The sequence below is a fragment of the Balaenoptera acutorostrata genome, chromosome 12 (assembly GCF_949987535.1).
Source record: "Balaenoptera acutorostrata chromosome 12, mBalAcu1.1, whole genome shotgun sequence".
NCBI lineage: Eukaryota > Metazoa > Chordata > Mammalia > Artiodactyla > Balaenopteridae > Balaenoptera > Balaenoptera acutorostrata.
This window is the reverse complement of record NC_080075.1, coordinates 10038058-10056862: the sequence shown is the minus strand read 5'-3', so window position 1 is coordinate 10056862 and position 18805 is coordinate 10038058. Positions and strand designations below refer to the sequence as shown.

Here is an 18805-nt window from a genome sequence, read left to right as displayed (position 1 = left end):
TAGGAGCAGGGTTTAAGTCCTAGCTACCCACATGCTGAGACCTTAGGCTCTATCTTCAAATTGAGGTAAAATACATATTACATAAAATTTACCATTTTAACTATTTTTAAGTGTACAGTTCAGGGACATTAAGTACATTCATATTGTTGTGCAACCATCACCACCATCCATCTCCCAAACTTTTTCATCTTGCAAAACTGAAACTCTGTACTTATTAAACACTAACTCCCTATTCCCCCTGCCCCCCAGCCCCTGGCAACCACCATTCTACTATTTGGCTCCATGAATTTGACTCTAAGTACTATAAGTGGAATCATACAGTATTTATTATTTGTGTCTGGTCTATTCAAGGTTCATTCATGTTGTAGCAGATGTCAGAATTTCCTTCCTTTTTCAGGTTGAGTGATATTCCGTTGTATGTACAAACCACAGTTCACCCATTTATCCATCAATGGACTCTGGGTTGCTTCCACCTTTTGGCTATTGTGAGTGATGCTTCCAGACCTTGAGCTCTCAAACCCAAGCCTTGGTTTCTTCTTCTGTGACGTCAGTATGGCTGAGTTACTTCTCCCTCCAGCAGAAGCCCTGCTGCAGCTGACTCAGCATCTCCTCGGGCCCCCATTCCACCCGAAGCCTCACCCCTCCAAGCAGGGGTCATGCCCCCTCTTTCGACTGCTCACTTTGTAGCTGTCCTCTCTGTCGTTGAGATATATGTGGACACTGGCCATCCACATTTATCAGGTTTCCTGTCCCAGGCCTTTCTGGGACCCCACAGAGCTTTGGCCAAAGACTTGCTACTTTGGGCGGGGTCCTTGTTTAGCTAACACCAACCATCTCTACTTATATGCTGGGCTGGGAGGGAGATGGACAATGCCTTCCACGGAGTTCAAGTCAAAGTCAGAAGGGCTTTGCTCACCCCACCCAGACGCCCAGTGCCCTGCTGAGAAGCAAGGAGGATTTTTCCAAGGCTCGAGTTTTGCCTCCAGAGGCACAAGGCACCAGTGACTCCTGGGTGTCCTGCCTCAGTCCCTCCAGGTCTCTGAGCCTGGGGAGGGGAAGAGCACACTACAACCCCCAGAGTTCCCCGGCCTCAGGGGGCGGTCCCTGCCCCTCGCGGAAGAATCGGACCCGCCAACCGGAGCCCAGAGCGGAGCCGGGGTGGGCCAGGCGGGGCGGGGCGAGGCGGGGCGAGGCGGGGCGAGGCGGGGCGAGGCGGGGCCGCGGGGAGGCGGCTGGCAAGCTGCGCGGCGGGTCAGTCGCGCGGAGAGCGCGGGGTCGGGAGGCAGGAGTGTGCGGAGGGTCTCGGGCTGGAGCTGCGGGACGTCGCCGGGCCATGGGTAAGCGGCTCTGTGGACCGGCCCGGGATGGGGCTGGCGACCCCGTGGGAGGGCGAGGTTGCGGCGCCAGGGCTCCCCCGGCGCTCGTAGCCGTCGGTGCTGCCTTGGGGGGCTAGCGGGGCCGGGGGTGGACTCGAGGGCGAGGACGCGGGGACTTAGCCTGGACCGGGGCGCCCGCTCCCCCCGCCCCGAGCGGGAGGGTGAGGCCCGGTGTCGGCGCGCGCTCTTCGAAAAAAAGAAAGACAAAAAGTTTTGGCGGCCAGGGGCTTCCCGGGCGTTTATCTCGAAACTCTTTTCGTCGTCTTTTGACTGAAATTTACCAAGTCCTGTACGGTTCTGTCATCCCACTTCCTGCTGTGGTTTTCAATCTCGAGCTGGTCTCAGCTAATTTGTTGTGACAGCTGTCCGCAGCAGTTCTCTGCCTGCAGCACCCCCCCGGCCCCCCACCCCCTCTCCCCGTCACATCCCGGTGGTTCTCAGAACCCGCCGGCGCCGCCGAGAAAGGGGCACCGGGGTCCGCTGGGCGCGCGGGACGCTTTCCATTGCGGCCGCCGTTTCCTGAAAGTGACTCTGCGCGGGCTTTGAAGAACTTGCTCAATGCATTTTGAAGAATCAACTGTTCCTCTTTCAGCCGAGGGGCGTGCTGATCCTTCGGCGCTTACCGGCTGCTCGCCCCCTACCCTTTCTCTTTTCCTTTTCTCTTCCCTTTTTTCTTTTCTTCTCTGGTCTCTCCTCTTCTTGTCTCCTGTCCACCCTCCTCTACACACCCCGCCCCCACCCCCACGCTCCCCCCGGCAGGGAAGAAGTAGCTTCCCTTTTTGCTCTGCTCATCTTTCTCTTGTCTCTTTTTTCTCTCCTCGGGTCTCCAGGAGGGACAGGGTGGCGGCTCCGGGAGTGATGGGGGCGGTGGGGTGGGGGAGAGAAGAGGAGTGGCGGTGCGCGGGCTGCGAGCGTGCGAGAAGTGTTTGGCTTAGCGCTCAGTCCGAGCCTGGAACCACGACACGGCTGCCTCGTCTCGGTCCCTGAGCAGGGTGTTCAGGGGGCGCGGCCAGGCCGGGCTCCCGTCCTCCAGCCCCGCGGACGCTGGGATAGGGATGGGAGTCGCCGGCTGCCGGACCCCCGAAGGCTCAGGGTGCGGGTCTGGCGGCACTTCCCTGGCCAGACCCAGGGTCCCTTTGTTTGCGGGGTCGTCAGCTATCGAGGAGGGGTCCGCGGGGCCGAGGAGAGGATAACAGGTGCTTCTTGTCCCCTCCCGAGCACCAGTGTTGGGGACTTGGGGTCTCTGCGCCCACAGGCCGTGTTAGGGCAGAGGAGGGATGGCAGATGGCAGCTAGTGGGTTGGGCCACGGGAGTGGAGTTCCAGAGTCCGTACAGGCCCCGGGGACCCGTCTGGGGCCTCGAACTTGGAACGGCAGAGGCAGAAAAGACCTCAGGGAATCAGCCCCTTCTTCTTTGAGTTACAGTCTGGGAAACTGAGGCTTACAGACCAGCCCTGGTCTGGCAGTGAGGATGAATCAGGCCTCTAAGACCCCGCCCCTCTCTCCCTTTGCAATGGTTTCTGGAGACTGGCCTGGGATGGCCCACCCTCCCTCTGGGACCTTGCGGTACCGACTTGGAGAGCCATCCTTGGCGGAGGGTGTGGGGTGCTCTAGGAGCGGAGCGGAAAAGCTGAGAGGCAAACGAGTGCCCCAGGCAGAGGTCAGGCAGCTGACACAGCTCCATCCTGACTGTGCCTCTACTGTTGGCCAGTGTTTTGGACAAGCTGCTGCCAAGCCTGGTTCCCCCATAGGTGGAATAGGTGCAGGAAATGTAGTCTGTGGGGACACAGGAAACGGTCCATAGATGGAGCCGTTACTGTTATTGTCAAATATCACCCAGACTTGGAGGGGAGGGACAGTGGGGATTCAGCCCATCCTGGAAAAGGGTCTTTTAGGATATCCCAGAGCTGGCTAAAGAGCGGCCAAGTTCCAGCAGGCCTTGGGAGTTGGCAGTGTCGTATTTGGTGCCCCCATTTTTCTACACTCAAGGCTGTCATCTTGGCCCCAGATGTTCCTAGACCCTGACCCCCCTCTTCCCCCAGCTGAGACCCAGAGGCAGGGCTGGGTCGGAGCTGCACCCTGTGCCCTCTGGGCTTCCATGTCCAGGTCGTCCGTCTGTCCTTAGCGCTGGCTGGAGCACAGCCCTTGGCAGGTCCCCCTTCCCCAAACCACGCTGGAGCGAGCCCCACACGGAGACTGCCAGGCAGCGGGCTCCTGGGCCACAGAGTGGACTGGCCGCTTCAAAGGCTGTCTTTGTTTCAGCTCCAGCTCAAGCTAAGAGAAACTTAAGCCAACGGCCTTAGGCGAGGAGGTGTGGCTGCGTCTGCTGGGTGTTACTGAGGCTGCTGTTACCATTATTGTCGTAATTGACGCGGTGCTCCCAGTGGGTGACTTTTCATGAAAGGAAGTGTCGCTTCCTTTCCATCACACCAAGGGTGAATGAGGCGGGGGAGGGGGCGGGGGGAGGAGAGAGAGAGAGAGAAAGAGAGAGAGAGGCAGGCCTTGAACTAGTCACAGCCAGGCGGCTCTCAGCATCAGCACTATCTGAGGTCAGGTAGCTCATACTGCATCCGTGAGGCTCAGTGGGGCTTGTGTTTTTGGAGCACCTGCTCTCTGCCGGGCAGGACTCCAGGCGCTGAGATACACCGGGGAGTGAGCAGGACAGGCAGACCTCAGATCTCACTGAGGGATGTGCGCACACACGTACACACAGTCAACTGTGGTTTGTAGGGGGAGCCTCGTTTCTCGCTTTGTTCTGCTTAGCACGTTGGGCCCGTGGGGTCTAACACACCCACCTTATAGACAGGTAAACTAAGGTACAGAAACACCTGTGTGGAGTCAGAGCCCCCTCCCCATCCCTCCTCCTGCCCCACTCTCATCTGCTTTCAGTTCATCTGGCAGGGCAGCAGATTAACGGGAATGCTGTGGTGGGAGACTGCAGATCCCCCAGGGAGGGTGGGCAAATGGGTACCCTCTGAGCACAGAGAAGGAACTTGGGGTCTCCCTGCTCCCATTAAAAAACTCTAGATCTCAGGGTTCAGTGTCTTGGGACAGGCAGACTGCACTGGTTCCAAATCCCAGCTTTGCCACTAGTAAGCTGTGTGACTTCAGGCAAGTTACTGACCCTCTCAGAGCCTCAGGTCTTGTATCGTTAAAGGGGGGGAAATAATACCCACTGGGTGCTGGGAAGATGCAGTGAGCTAGTGTGCAGAATTGCCTAGTCCAGGGCCTAGCAGAGAATGATTTCAGTTGGTGGAGTACATAGTGTGGAAAGAGAGGGAGAGAGGGGCCTGAGAACAGGTGGGCTTCACTTCGGGAATCTCCTCTTTTGCAGCCAGCGACTGAAAGTAACCTCTTCACTGCTGCGGTTTTAGGATCTAGGGTTAAGCTTGACTTCCACAGAGCCATGGAGCTGAACAGAGACAGATTCCTAACACAGGAGGGGCCTGAGCCATCCCACTGCCCAGCACCTGCCACGCCCCCTCACTGCCGGTGAGGGGCTGGGTCACAGGGGCCCCTGAGATGAGGAAATGGCAGGGGGCTGTGAGCCTAGTCCTGCTGTCATTGTCAGGGCTCTTCTCACACTATTGTCTAGCTGCACAAAACTCGGGAGTAAGCTCAACAGGGATGCACAGGGCCCGTGAGCAGGAACCTCTGAGCACTGCAGAGGGAGACCTGAATCTGCGAAGACTCGTGGTCCTGCAGAGGAAGATGCACTATCAGAAAGGTGTTATTATTTTTCAAAGTAATTTCTAAATGTAAGTGCAATTCAGTCAAAACCTCAGTGGTTTTTCTTCTTCTTTTCTTTTCTTCCTCCCTTCTCCCCCTCTTCCTCCCTCCCTTCCTTCCTTCTTTTCTTCCTTCCTGTCTATGTGACAGAATTATCCTAAACTTCAGAAGGAATTTTCTAAGAGGAGTAATGATGGGGGACTTATGCTCTGAATAGTAAGTTGTGTTACAAGGCTACAGAAATTAAAACTGTACATGGGTCCAGCATTCCACAGTGAATCAAGCAGAATAGAAAGTCCAAAACCAGCCCCCAAAGTGTTCCTTACAAGCCTGTAGATTGTGGGAAAAGTAGCGTTTCAAATTATTGGGGGAGGAGATCACTCAGTCAATACTGGGACTGCCCACCCATGGGGAAATATGGTTAAATCCCTATCTCGTACCTTATAAATTTATTTTTGGCTGTGTTGGGTCTTCGTTTCTGCACGCGGGCTTTCTCTAGTTGCAGCGAATGGGGGCTACTCTTCATTGCGGTGCACGGGCTTCTCATGGCGGTGGCTTCTCTTGTTGCGGAGCACGGACTCTAGGCGCGTGGGCTTCAGTAGTTGCAGCACGCAGGCTCAGTAGTTGTGGCTCACGGGCTTAGTTGCTCCGCAGCATGTGGGATCTTCCCGGACCAGGGCTCGAACCCTTGTCCCCTGCATTGGCAGGCGGATTCTTAACCACTGCGCCACCAGGGAAGTCCCTCATACCTTACAGATTCCAGACAGATTAAAGTAAACAGATAAATAATAACCATTATTGTCATTGCTTCCTGGATGGAAAAGGCGATGTCTGAAGGGCATGCCTTTGGAGAGCAGAGGTTTTCTTTTTGTAACTGAATCCACCTCCATTACAACAGGGCATCTGAGGCTCTGTGCTCAGAGGGGATCTGTATACCCATAAGCTCGGGGCAAGACAGGAACTCAGTGGCTCATGGCAGCAGCGGTCACTCAGCGGCAGGCGGGTTTCTCCTGCCTCTGCGGCTGGATGTGGCTGGGAGACTGGGATGGCCTGTCTGTAAGCCCCTTCCCTTCCCTGCAGAGCCAGGAAAGGGGCCCAGCTCCGCTGTCTCGGGCCCTACATTTGCGAGGTGTGAGAGCTGGGAGGCAGGAGGACTCACCCGGCACCTACAGCAGGGGGTTTCAAACTTATTTCTCGTAGCAGAACTCTTTTTCCAAATGAAGATTTACCCGGAACCCTGATCTACCAATGACTGGGGAAGAGAAGGATAGGACAGCCAGGGACAGGACAGGCTGGGGAAGGAGGGCGAAGACTCTCCCCACCCTGCCTCATCCAGGGCTGCGAGGGTGTGGGCCCAGAAGGCCCTGCCAGGATGAGTGAGCACACCAGTCCTGGGTGGGAGAGAACGGAGGCCGGCTTCACTCTGGGACTCAGCCGCACACAGAGATAGAGTGTTTCCCTTTGTGGCTCTAGGGAAGCTATAATCCCTTTCCCGTCTGGAGTTAAACAGCTCAGATTGGTGACCTCCTTTCCAGGTAACCCAAGTGCCCGACTCCAGGAGATTTTCCCAGGAGAGAATGGCCCAGGCAGAGCTCACCAACTCTGGAACTGAGCAGGAGGGACTAGGGCCACTCTGGCCTGGTGGCTCTCAACCTGTCTGCCCTCTCAGCTCCCCTGGGGAGCTTTAAACTCTGATGCCCCTTGCAGGACCTTAAATCAAACTCAGGTGAGGGTGGGGTGGGAGACAGGCATCATGTCTTTTAAATGCTCCCCGGGTGATTCCAGTGGGCCCTGGTCCCACCACCTTATTTCTCTGAGGCCCGAGGACAGTGACTTTGATTTGTAGCGAATTTGCGAGAGGGCTTCAGTGAGAAGCCCCATCACAGGAACACGACGGAGAGACTCCTTCGGAGCTGAGCATTTTGCCTTCAGGCAAGAAGGGAGAGAGGATGTGAAAGCAGAGCAGAGAAGGCAGGAAGGGAAAGGAGAAAAGCAGGAGGATGCAGGCGTGCCCATGACCTGGAAGGCTTCGGGATTCACAGATAGTTAGCAAAGGACTCCAGCGTCCTTCTCTCCCCGTTTCACAGAAGGGGAGACTGAGGCACAGAGTCGCCCAAGGACCTGGTTGGAAAGGCATCAGTCTGAGGGGGGGCAGTCGTTAGCACCCACTTATTTCTGGAGATTGACCGTGTCTCCAGTGGTCAGGAGCCAGCCTGCAAGGACGGCCCAGGCCTAACTCATGCTTGACAAGTGTTAGGCTCGGTTTCTCTTCCAGGTTTATTTGGACTCTCCACCAAGGCTTCGTAATGTTGGTGATACAGCAGCCGCAGTGGTGGCGAGGCCAGGCCCCTGGACTGGTGGTCAGACAGACCTTGTTTTGAATCTGGTCCCCCAGGGCGGCAAGCAACTTAACCTCTCTGGCTTCAGTCTCCCCAGCCTCCCTTAAAATGGGATTCCTCTGGGACTCAATGAGAGAGCATACATGAAAGGGCCAGGGACACAGAGCCAAGAACCTGCACAGCGCCCTTGTGAACAGCTACCCAAGGGGACACTGTTCAGCGGCCGGAGGTTCTGCAGCTCGTGCTTCTGGGTACTGCTGACCTTGTGGGTCACGCTGGCGCGGGTTTCTTGTTCTTATGGAGATTCTTTTTCTGTCTGGGTTGGAGGGGGAATCTTGCAGGTTCCCAGCAGTAAGAATTTCTTGAGTTGGAGCGAACCAGGACAGTTCTTGCAAGACTGACAAAAAGGAGAAAGGAAAGAAAAAAAAAAAAAGAAAAGGTGGTCAGAAGACATGGGCTCCCAGTCTCACACCTGCTGCCAGCCAGAGCAGCTCCCAGTGGCTGTGCTTTGGCAGCGGCAGGGGTGCTGTGTCTTTGCAGCCATCAGCTCTCAGGACGCCCTTAGTAAAACCAAGCCCCTGGCTCCTCCCTCCCCTGTCAGGTTGTTGTGAGACTCACTCATTCTCGCTTACCTGCCACCTACTTTGTGGGTTGCTGGGCGGCCTCACGAAGCTCTCAGGAGGCCAGACGAGCCATGGGCATCTCAGTCTGGAAGGCCCATCTGGATGGTGTGAGGATGGCTAGAGGATGACTAGAGAGAAGTTCTGTGCTTGGCTGGGGGCTGGGAAGGGCCACCCCAAGGAAGCGACTTGTCGGGTGAGACCTGAAGGGTCACCAGGAACCGTGCAGGTGAGGGGAGCGTGTGGCCTAATTAGGGGCAGTGAGGACTCTGCTGGTGCTCAGGCAAAGGCTGGGTGCTTCACAAATAGGAACTTACTCTCTTCTTGATTATTCCTGGAGGGTTTATGGTCCAAGCAGCCCCCCGTGGTGCTTTGGGGGTCCACAAACATGGAAGCCTCCGCAGCTTTCCCAAACTTTCTGCCTGAATGTGGGGCGGGTTTTGGAGACGTGATTTCCCCGAGCACCACGGCCCCAGCCCTGGTCTCCTCTCACTTGACCCCAAAGTGATTTAGGGTTTCCTTCAAATTTGTAGGCAGAGGGCAGGAATGGAGGAAGGAAAAGTGGCAGGTGTGGCGTGGGCGGGGCCTGGTGGGGCTGAGAGGGGAGGAGGGCAGAGTTGGGGGAGCCCTGTGTGCGTTTAGAGGGCTGCCTGCAGCAGCCGGCACCGTGTGCAGAGGACACACAGCAGAGGACGGCGGCGAGGACTCACCCCCACCTGGCCCTCCTGCCGCCCGCTCCTCCCTGCCAGCATCTCACGTTCTCTCCCTCCTCCCCGCTTCTCTCCCTCTTCCTCTCCTTCCAGCACCTCCTGTCAAAGGCAAAAGGAAACAGTCAGAGGACGGTGACCCCCTAGACCCACCTGTGTCTCCTCCACCCGATGCTGAGCAGAACAGGAGCCAGAGCCCCGTCCAGCTGGAGGTGAGTCGGACGACCCCCCCGCCGGGGCCCTCTTCCCTGCCCCGCCCTCACCCCCGCCCCACCTGTGTGCAGCCTCCCAGGTGAACGTGGAGACTCCCTGGAGATGTGTTCCCTGCCCCCCATCCTGCAGAGAGCCTGGAGAGGGGCCCAGCCCCGCTGTCCTGGGCCCTGCACTGGGCGCTGGGCGCTGGGCAGACAGGAAGCCTCACCGTCACCCCTGGCTAGGGTTTCAGGCTTGGTTTCTATAGCAGAACCCTTTTATCAGATGAGGATTACCTGGAACCCTGATCTATGAAACAGATAAAATCACTGTTCTACGATGTAAAACTACATTTACATCCTTCCGTCCATCCAGATTTATAACATGGACCTTAAAGTCTCCTCGCGAGGTCAGCGCAGCTGTGCTGACCAGCGTGGTCGGAGCGGTCAGCCTCCACTCCTCAGCGTCGCGCTTCTCAGCCATTCGCTTCGGTGGCACAGGCTGGAGTAGAAATCCTGGTTCATGTAGAAAAGTAGCTGCAAGTGGGAACAGGTTTTAACAGATTGCCTGGAGTTCAGAGAAGAGGAATAGAAGAGCACGTTCATTTGAAGAGCTGTGGTCAGAGCGCCTTCATTCTGAGGCTCCAGAAAACAGCTGCCTTGGGCTCCAGTGTGTTCCAGTTTCGTGCGTTAACGTATGAGCTGGCTTGTTTATTACCAGAGGTCTTTGATTAGTCAAAATCACAGACATGGTACTTGAATAGAGTATTTTTGGAGCACGTGGCTCTCTGCACGGTTCTAGGCCCTGGTGTTTTCTGTCCCTCTTGTGCTTGGGGCCTCCCCTGCCAGGACCTCAGCCCCAGCCTAACAGTAGCCCCCTGCCCTGAGCTACCAGCCACATGAACAGCATCGGCAGAAATTCCCCCTGAGAGCAGAAACCAAAAGACCTGTGCATCTGACAGAAGTGCCAGGTGGAGCCCAGGACAGGGTCTCCCCTCCCTGAGTTAAGCACGCGGACGGGCGGGTCACAGACTCAGGCCTGGCTGCGTGGCACCACAGAGCCAGGGAGCACCAGACACTTTCGTTCCTTCAACCTGGATCACAGGGGTCACTGGGAGCCCTGGGGACGCTGCGCCTGCCGCCAGGAACTCACAATCTGGTAGAGGAGCTGAGATGCAGATGTGACAAATACAGAGCAAGTTGAAGAAGTGGTCAGAAGCTTGGAGAAGGTGCAGGGCTGCTCCCAGGGCCTCTGTGGACCCTGACCTGGGGTTCTGGGCACTAATAGCTGACACCTGTGCCTTTTTGACCCCAGGAACAACCAATGCAGCCCAGAGCTGGGTCTGGGGGTCTGCTCCCTCCTGTGGGAGCCTGGGGCTGGGGGCCACGCATCTCTTTCCTCCCCACCAGCCAGTGGTTCCGCCTGTCCCAGCCTCCCACCAGGTGAGGGCTCATCCTACTGCCTCATGTTCTTTCCCCAGGACTCCCCCGAGGCAGGCGGGGAGCGGGAGGAGGAGCAGGCCTTCCTGGTCAGCCTCTACAAGTTCATGAAGGAGCGACACACGCCCATCGAGAGGGTGCCCCATCTCGGCTTCAAGCAGAGTGCGTCCCTGGGGTGCAGGCAGGGAGGGGGGGCGCCCGGCAGGGGACCCCCACCCAGGCAGGGCATCGGGGAGCACCTCCGTTCTGGGTGACCCTGGACGCTGCCAGCCCACGGGGGTTGCACACAGAAAGGGTGCCCCCCTCCAGGCACAGGGCTGGCAGTGGGTGGGGCTGGATTTCCATCCTCACAGGCCACTGGGTCCCCAGTGCACGGGGCATGGCCTGCCTAGCCATCCCAGTGGCCCTGTCTGGGTATGTGCTGGTTCTGTGCCTGCCTGATAGGGCCAGGGGGACCGGCTGCTGGCTACCCCCTCCTCCCGCCGTGACTGAGAGTGGCCCTGCCCTCTCTTTTCTCCAGTTAACCTGTGGAAGATCTACAAGGCTGTGGAGAAGCTGGGGGCCTATGAGCTGGTAAGCACAGCACCTCTGAGGCCTCACCCTGCTGCATCTCCTGGCACGTCCCAGCTGCACCCCCAGGGAAGCTGGGGAAGAGAGTGAGCCCAACAGAGCTGCCCTCACCCCTAGACAGGAGGACGAGGCAGCGTCCCAAACCCTGCCCTTTCCCCAGTTCCCCTGTGTGCTACGGGGAGAAGGAGGGACCCGCCTTGCACACTGCTACTTTGCTGCTCAAAGCAAGATTTCCTCTCTTTCCCATCTGTTCTGTCCTCGTGCTTGGAAAGCTGCTTGGGCCAGCACTCGGGCGGCCCCTGGGCGGGAGACCTGGCTGGCGGCCAGGGCAGCCCCCTCCAACCTCTCCGCCCCACTGCTGGAGAAGCAGCTGCAAAACTGCATCCAAGTGGGGACTCTGAGGTGTGAGGACCCCGCGGCCAGGGGGTGCCCGCCGGCCATGCCCTCACGTGGCATCCTTGCAGGTGACTGGCCGCCGCCTCTGGAAGAACGTGTATGACGAGCTGGGGGGCAGCCCGGGCAGCACCAGCGCCGCCACGTGCACGCGCCGCCACTACGAGAGGTACGGCCAGGCCCCCGGGTCACAGGACCTGGGCCTTCACCCCCCAGGGTTGGACCAGCAGGGCCCTGAGGGGGGAGAGCAGACTGCAGGCCTCCTGGACGAGGCGAGGGAGAGCGCGGGCCCCCGTGGGGTGTCTGTGTGCTTGCCGGGCAGGGGTGTTCGCGGTCCGGGGCTGGCGGAGGCCGGGTGGGCCTGGAGCGGTGGGAGCCTGCTGCCAGCCTGGCCTCCTGGTCAGCGTGCCCGGTTCCTCCTCAGGTTGGTCCTCCCATACGTGCGGCACCTGAAGGGAGAGGATGACAAGCCCCTACCCCCCTCCAAGCCCAGGAAGCAGTACAAGATTGCCAAGGAGCCTCGGGGGGATGACGGGGCCACTGAGAGGCCAAAGAAAGCCAAGGAGGAGAAGCGGGTGGACCAGGTGAGCTCTGAGCCCTGCTGGGGCCACCAGCTGACCCTGGCCTCCTCGTGCCCTGCCCCTCACAGCGCCCCCTACCTGTCCTCACCTTGGCCACAGGGCTCCCTGCCTAGAACACCCAGAACCTCCTCTGAGGGCGGCACTGGTGGGTACGATGGGTGGGGTCTGAACTCCAGTCTGCACCCTGTTCACCAGTCCCTGTGTCCTGACCCCAGGCTGCGTCTATTCAGAGGACGGGACACCTTTTGAAAATTCTGCACAAAGGTGCTGGAAGGGCTAGCAGAGGCTCCTGGGTGCCCCCTTGGGACCTTGCTGTCACCAAGTGCCCAGGTCAGGGTGCATGGCCACACCCAGCCCTGAGGCCTGGCCTTTTCTTTCTTTCCAGATGATGCCAGGAAAGACCAAAACAGATGCCCCTGACCTGGCAAGGCTTCCTAGCCAGGAGCCCTCCAGGGACAGCATGGAACAGCAAGGCCCAGCCCCTGGGCCCTCTCTGCCCTTCGTGGGTGCCAGCGGCTGCCCTGAGGCCTACAGGCGGCTTCTGTCCAGCTTCTACTGCAAAGGGACACATGGTATCATGTCACCACTGGCCAAGAAGAAGCTTCTGGCCCAGGTGAGCAAGGCGGAGGCCTTGCAGTGCCAGGAGGAGGGCTGTCGCCACGGGGCAGGTGGGGAGTCCCAGGCACCCCCAGCTATTCGGCCCCTGGAGAATCCCCGGAGCCCAGGAGGGCCGGCCGAGAACCCCAGGCACCGGCTGACGCCTCCGGAGGGAACACAGGGCCCTGGTGGCAGCCTCAAGGAGGAGGCTCAGGTGGGCCCTCGCCCGTCGGCCCCCATCTTCACTGGCTGCTTCCATGCCTACCCCACCGAGGTGCTGAAGCCTATCAGCCAGCACCCCCGGAACTTCTTCCCCAGTCTTAAAGATGGGGTGTTATTAGGGCCTCCTAGCAAAGAGGAGGGGCTGCCAGCCAAAGAGCCCCAGCTGGTGTGGGGCGGGGATGCCGACCACCCCTCTGCATTCCACAAGGGCGGCTCCAGAAGGGGCGGCCTCTACCCCAAACCCAAAGCCTGCTGGGTGTCCCCCATGACCAAGGTCCCTGCCGAGAGCCCCGTGCCCCTGACCACCTTCCCAAGCAGCCCAGGCCTGGGCAACAAGCGCAGCCTGGAGGAAGAGGGCTTGGTCCATGGCGGCAAAAAACTGCGGGCAGTGTCTCCCTTTCTTAAGGAGGTGGATACCAAGGAGTGCGGGACCAAGTCTGTGGGGCCCGACTTGGCCGTCTCCTGCCTGCTGGGCCCGGCCCTGGGGCCCACCCTTCCAGAGGCCTACAGGGGCACCATGCTGCGCTGCCCACTGAACTTCGCCAGCACCCTGGACCCCTTAAAGGGCCAGGCCACACTCCCTTTCAGCCCCCTGGTCATCCCGGCCTTCCCAGCCCACCTCCTGGCCACTGCAGCACCCTCACCCGTGGCCGCTGGCCTGATGCACTTCCCCCCCGCATCCTTCAACAGTGCCCTGCGCCACAGACTTTGCCCAGCCTCGTCTGCGTGGCACGTGCCACCTGCCACAACCTATGCAGTGCCCCACTTCTCCTTCCACCTCAACACCAAGCTGTAGGCCTGAGCCCGTAACACTGTGCACAGGGTCTGACTCAGCCTGGGATGGGTAGGCACTGCCAAGGGTCTCTGGGCCGGAGCCCACTCCTCAGGAGAACTCGGCTGTGCCTGACGCAGGGACGCGCCCTCGGCTTGGGAGCCTGGCCCGAAGAGAAGCAGTGAGAAAAGTGGGTTTATCTCTCAAGGAGGCAGCCTGAGCCCAGGAGCTGGGGGCCCAGTGGTTGCAAGGCCTTGGGAGAAGATGTTAAGGCTGACGGCTCCCAGCCGGGGCCCCAGAGCAGAGGCCAGGGGCGGGGTGAGGGGTCGAGGGGCTGGTTAGCAGCGTGAGGCATCCAGGCTGCCTGCGGAAAAGCCAATAAAACACCTGTGAATCCACGCAGCCCTGAGGTATGTGTGGCGTGGACCTTTGCAAGGGCAAGGTGGGGGCATCCTTGCGGGCAGCGCCTCCCACAGGGTGACACAGGGGAGCCAAGGAGAGGGACCTGCCCAGCACCTGCTCGGGCCTGGGATGCCATCACCCCGATGAAGAGTGGGACCCAGAGCCAAACCCAGCCTCCCGCTCATACCTCAGCAGGCTGTGCCCTTCATCCTGTGCCTTCAATCCGCTTGGCTAGTTGCGCCTCAGGACAGCTGCCTTTTACCTACCTCATGGTACAGGTGGGGGCCTGAGGCTCAGAGAGGGCTGGGGACGTGCCCAGGTTCCCCCGCAGGTAAGTGGGGGAGCAGAGCTGTGCACTCGGGCGTGACTCCAGTGCTCTGAGCTAAGCCACAGGGCCTGGCTGGCGGGATGCCCTGCAGCACCCCTGGGGGCTGAGGGCGTGAGCAGGAAGCGCTGGTCCGCCCTGGTGGTGGACGCAGACTTGCCGGGCTGCTGCTGAATCTTCCCGGTGAGCCCCCCGCTGCACCCCCAGTTGCCTGCCACAGAAGTGGGTGGGGCACAGGAGGCTCCTACTGGGGGCACCTGGAGGGAAAGAGAGGGGTGAAGGGGCCGCAATCTTGGCCTGGGGCATCTGCCTTTTTTCAGACGTGGTTGCTCCAGGGGCTCAAACCCTGCAGCCTAACGCGCTCCTTCCTACAGACTCTGCCTGGGGAGCAGTGTGCCCCCGCCTGTCTCAGTGGGAGGGGTGCCCCTGTCAGAGGCACTGCTTCCCTCCCCTCCTCAGGCTGCCTGTTCTCGGGAGCCGGGCACAGCTGCTTGCCGAGCTTCATACAGGTTCCTGGAAGGGCAGTGCCACTATCGGCCTCAGGGTCCTGACTTCTGGCATCAGATTTATCAGCTGGCGACGGGGTAGCTGGCAGGTGGTCACCGCTGTTGTGAACACTCAGGCTCTGCAGGGACATCTCTGGATTCTCCTTTCTTTGGGGAGAAGCCAGGTGCCAGCCAAAGTAGCCCGAGCTCCCAGCTCCCGCAGGCACCCACGTGCTCCCATCCCTCTGAGCCTCTGGAGTCTCCGTGGTTGACGAGGAGCAGGGAGGACCGAATTCTCTGGCCACCCTCCCTGCAAGTGCCCTGGGTGCTGGGCTACAGGTCTTTGGGGTCAGACCCCCTGGGTAGGGGCATCTACTGTGTGGTGGGCCCTGCCTGATATGGGGCAGGGTTGCTGGGGTCCCCTTCATCTGCAAAGCCACAGCGGCCTCACCCTGGCACAGAGGTGGGCTGGTGACCTGGCAGCAAAACTTGAGCTCGGGTGGCTCAGAGCCGTGATGGTGGCGCCCTCTGGAGGCTGCTCTGGGAAGTACTCCTTTCCATGTGAGTATCTTCATGCTGAGCTGGTCCCCCGGGGGTGGGGAGGGGAACGCTGTGGCTCTGCTTGGGCATCAGCAAACACCAGGGCTGAAAGTGGACGAGCTTCCTGGAAAACCTCTATGCCCTGTGCCCTGCAGCTCCGGCGTGCTAGCTTTCCATGATTTTCCTCACTCCTCTCAATTCCCGGGGATGGTACCATCCTTATGTACAAATGAAGCAGCGGCTCTGAGAGGTCCCGTGGCCTCAGATGCCAGGCTGGGCTGAATGGAGTGCCTGGCTCGCTGGAAGGGCACCCTGTACATGCTTCCTGGCACTGCTGCCCTAGGCAGACAGGTGCACCCCAGGTCATCGTGGTTTTTATACTCTTTCCTTTGCATCACCTGCCCTGTCCCAACAGTCCCTGACTCTGCCCTGGGGACCCACAGGCCAGCACCTGCCTTTGAGGCATAAACCGTGTTTCAGGGTCCTTTTAGAACTCCTTCCAAACCATCTGTGGTGTCTGAGCTGTCGGCGGTGGTGAGCGGAGGCGACTCTGAAAGGGATGTCCCCACAGTCCCAGCCCTTTTCCCAGGGACAGTCTAAGTAGAGGCCGTTTGACAAGCACTGTCTATTTCCAGTGGGTGCCAGGCGCTGTTTTAGGTGTTGGATGGACACCCCAGTGGACAGAACCTTCAAGTTTCTGCCCTCGCGGAGCAGACGCCCTATGGGGGAGGCAGTAAATTAAAAAATGAATAAAATACAGAGTGTCAGGAGGAGTGTCAGGAGAAGTGTTGGGGAGAAAAATAGAGCTGGGAGTGGGTTGGGCAGTTTTGTTATGGCAAACGTAACTTAGCATAACCTTTACCATTTTAACCATTTTTAAGTGTACAATTCAGCGGCACTGAGTACATTCACAGTGGTGGGTGACCATCGCCACTGTCCATTTCCAGGGTGTGGCGTTTTAAACGCAGCGGCCAGAGAGGTAGAAGGTGGCATGTGAGCAATGGCTGGAGGAGGAGACAGAGGCTTCTGGGAGCTTCTGGGGGCAGAGCAGCAGGGACGGGGAGGGTCAAGGCCCCCAGGGCAGGAGCAGGCACGTGTCTGAGGATCTGGAAGGCTACGAGGCTGGAGCAGTGTGAGCCCAGGGAGCAGTGGCGGGGGAGGTGAGGACGGCAGGGAGTGGGGGACCCAGGACACAGGTCCCTGTGGGCTCAGAGGACCATGGGCACCAGAGGAGGTGAGCTGGGAACATAAGGAGGCGGCTGAAATCACTTCGGTTATTGGGTGAGTTCGTGGGACTGAGTGGTGTGAGGGTGGGAGAGAAATCACTGGAGGAGAGGAGGTCGGGACCAGAGAAGTTGAGATGTGGGAGCCTTGAAATCAGCTTTCACTGCAGGGAGTGCGGAATTAAGACCCCGCATGCCTCGCAGCCAAAAAAAAATTTTTTTAATTAAAAAAAAATTTAAAAAACAAAAAATCAGCGCAAGTAGGACAGCAGCAGTTTGGGGCAAGGACTGCTGTCTGCAAGGACTGGGGCGGACACGAGGGTCTGTGGGCGACTGCAGCAAGGACACGGGGTGGGTGTCCTATTCTGGTGTGACCTTCAAAGCGGGGAGCCAGGGGGTCTGAAGCATGGGGTGGCTCAGGCCACTGCGGGTAGGGTAGCGTAGGAGGGGCTGCAGGGGAGCGGGCTCAGGGTGGGCACAGCCATGGGCTGGCAGGGGGAGGGAGGTACTAGAAGGGCTGGCTGGGAAGACCCCACAGGGAAGTGAGAGATTTCCATTTAGGCTCAAGACCAGAGGCTGCAGATGGTGGCCTGAAGATGTGTTTAGTTGGACCCATGTAATTTTAAAAAATGTTTTTGTAACTAGTTGCCAGCATTTAAAAATCGGGAGATCGCACATAAAAATTTGGGTATTGGGCTTCTCTTTAAAAATCAGAATTTCCGGACACATGGAGGTCACTGCCTGAAGCTCAGTGGTGGCTGCTGTCCTTTGGTCAGGGTATACCTGCCCATCCGCTACAGCCCTGCTTGTCGCCAAGCCCGAGGGACCCAGCCTGGGTTGGCCACCCGGTCTCCCGAGGACACGGGCATTTCCACATTCGAGCTGGAGCCCTGCAGCCGCTCAGACGCTAGGCGGCGGCTTTTGCTCTGTTGTCGTAAGATCAGCCAGGCCTGCTTCCTAAGCAAGTAACTCCAAGAATGTCCTGCTGGAAAACTCAACAGGGCTTCCAGACAGGAGGGCAGGGCAGAATTGGGTCACTGCAGTGACCCAATTCACCTGTGCAGTGTCCCCTGGTTTCCAGGCTGCAGGGGCAGGTGGTGATGGGTGGACGGGACAAGGGCACAGGTACCCCCTGCCCGGCTCCTCAGGTATCAAAAGCCTTTGCCCCACTCTGGGCCATGTCAAGTGGAGCCACTGCCCAGCTGTGTTTGTGAGGCCGCCCAGGAGGGAAGGGGCCGCTGGAGGGAGAGCAGGAAGGGGCTCCCAGGCAGGGAGGGGCTGCCTCCCCGCCTCCACCCCTTCCACGACCGACTGATCCTGACTGTCGGGTTCTTGGCTTGATGTTTGGCATTCCTACCACCTTCCTGGCCTGGTCACCCCTCCCTTGAGGGAGCAGGGGATGGGGAGGAAAGCTCAAGGAGGTGGAAGGCAGATCCCCAGCCCTGAGACCCACTCCCCCACGGGTTCAGGAAGGATGCTCAGGCCCTTTACTTGCAAACAACAGGAATGAACTCCCACCCAGGCAGGAAAGAGCTTGCGCGGCTCACAGGACTGCAGGGAGAGCTGACCAACCAGGTTGTGCGGGCACTGACCCTGCGCCCCTCTCCAGGGCACTGCCCTGAGCTGGCTCCCACTGGCTCCTCTCTTCCCAACCCTGCACTCAATGACATCACGCTGGTAGCCTGAACTAGGCCAAAGTGAGAGGATTCGCATCCTCCCCAAGCCGGCGCTCCAGCATTTCCCAGCACACCACTGCCATCTGGCTCAGCTCTGCTGCCTTCTCCCCCGGGGGGGGGGGGTCTCAGGGTAAGGACAGATGTTTCAGGAGAGAGAGTCTGATCTCAGGTCCTGTGCTTACCTGGGTTACCTCACAGGAAGTGTGTCTGCCAGGTAGACCAAAACAGTAGCTGCCACGCTCGTGACACCAGACGAATAGGGTTCACTGGGCCTCCATTTCCTCCCCTGTAATATGGAAGTAAGTAATTTCTACCTCAAGAGTCATGGGCATTTAGTGAAAGTGCTTTGTAAACTAAAGTTATGGATGAATGTGAATCATCAACTCCTTCCCTGCCCTTCTGCTTGGCCAGCCTGACCACCCCCTGCTCAGCTCCTTACCTCAGGGCCTTTGAAATTCCTGGGGCACTGACCGCTGCTCTCCAGCCTGGCTTCTGACTCAGAGTCACCCTGACCTTTGGATCCTGTCTGGTCTGGGACAAGAATGGCGTATCTGCTTCATCCCAGGTACCAGCTCTGAATGATGGTGGTTTGTCTGCAGCTCTGGGCTGACTCAGTGT

General features: G+C 58.9%; 1 protein-coding gene across 1 annotated transcript; it reads left to right on the top strand.

Moving 5' to 3' along the window:
- The first annotated feature begins 1217 nt into the window (after window positions 1-1217).
- ARID5A (AT-rich interaction domain 5A) lies at window positions 1218-14422 on the top strand. Its single transcript, XM_057558792.1, has 7 exons — window positions 1218-1337; window positions 8867-8982; window positions 10443-10563; window positions 10922-10974; window positions 11436-11533; window positions 11789-11948; window positions 12331-14422. The coding sequence occupies exons 1-7, from the start codon at window positions 1334-1336 to the stop codon at window positions 13558-13560; spliced, it is 1782 nt and encodes a 593-aa protein (XP_057414775.1). The 5' UTR covers window positions 1218-1333; the 3' UTR covers window positions 13561-14422.
- Window positions 14423-18805: the final 4383 nt, after the last annotated feature.

Coding starts and splice junctions, on each gene's coding strand:
- ARID5A (XM_057558792.1), top strand. Junction 10,975..11,435: donor AGCTGGGGGCCTATGAGCTG/GTAAGCACAGCA, acceptor GCATCCTTGCAG/GTGACTGGCCGCCGCCTCTG. Junction 11,949..12,330: donor AGGAGAAGCGGGTGGACCAG/GTGAGCTCTGAG, acceptor CTTTCTTTCCAG/ATGATGCCAGGAAAGACCAA.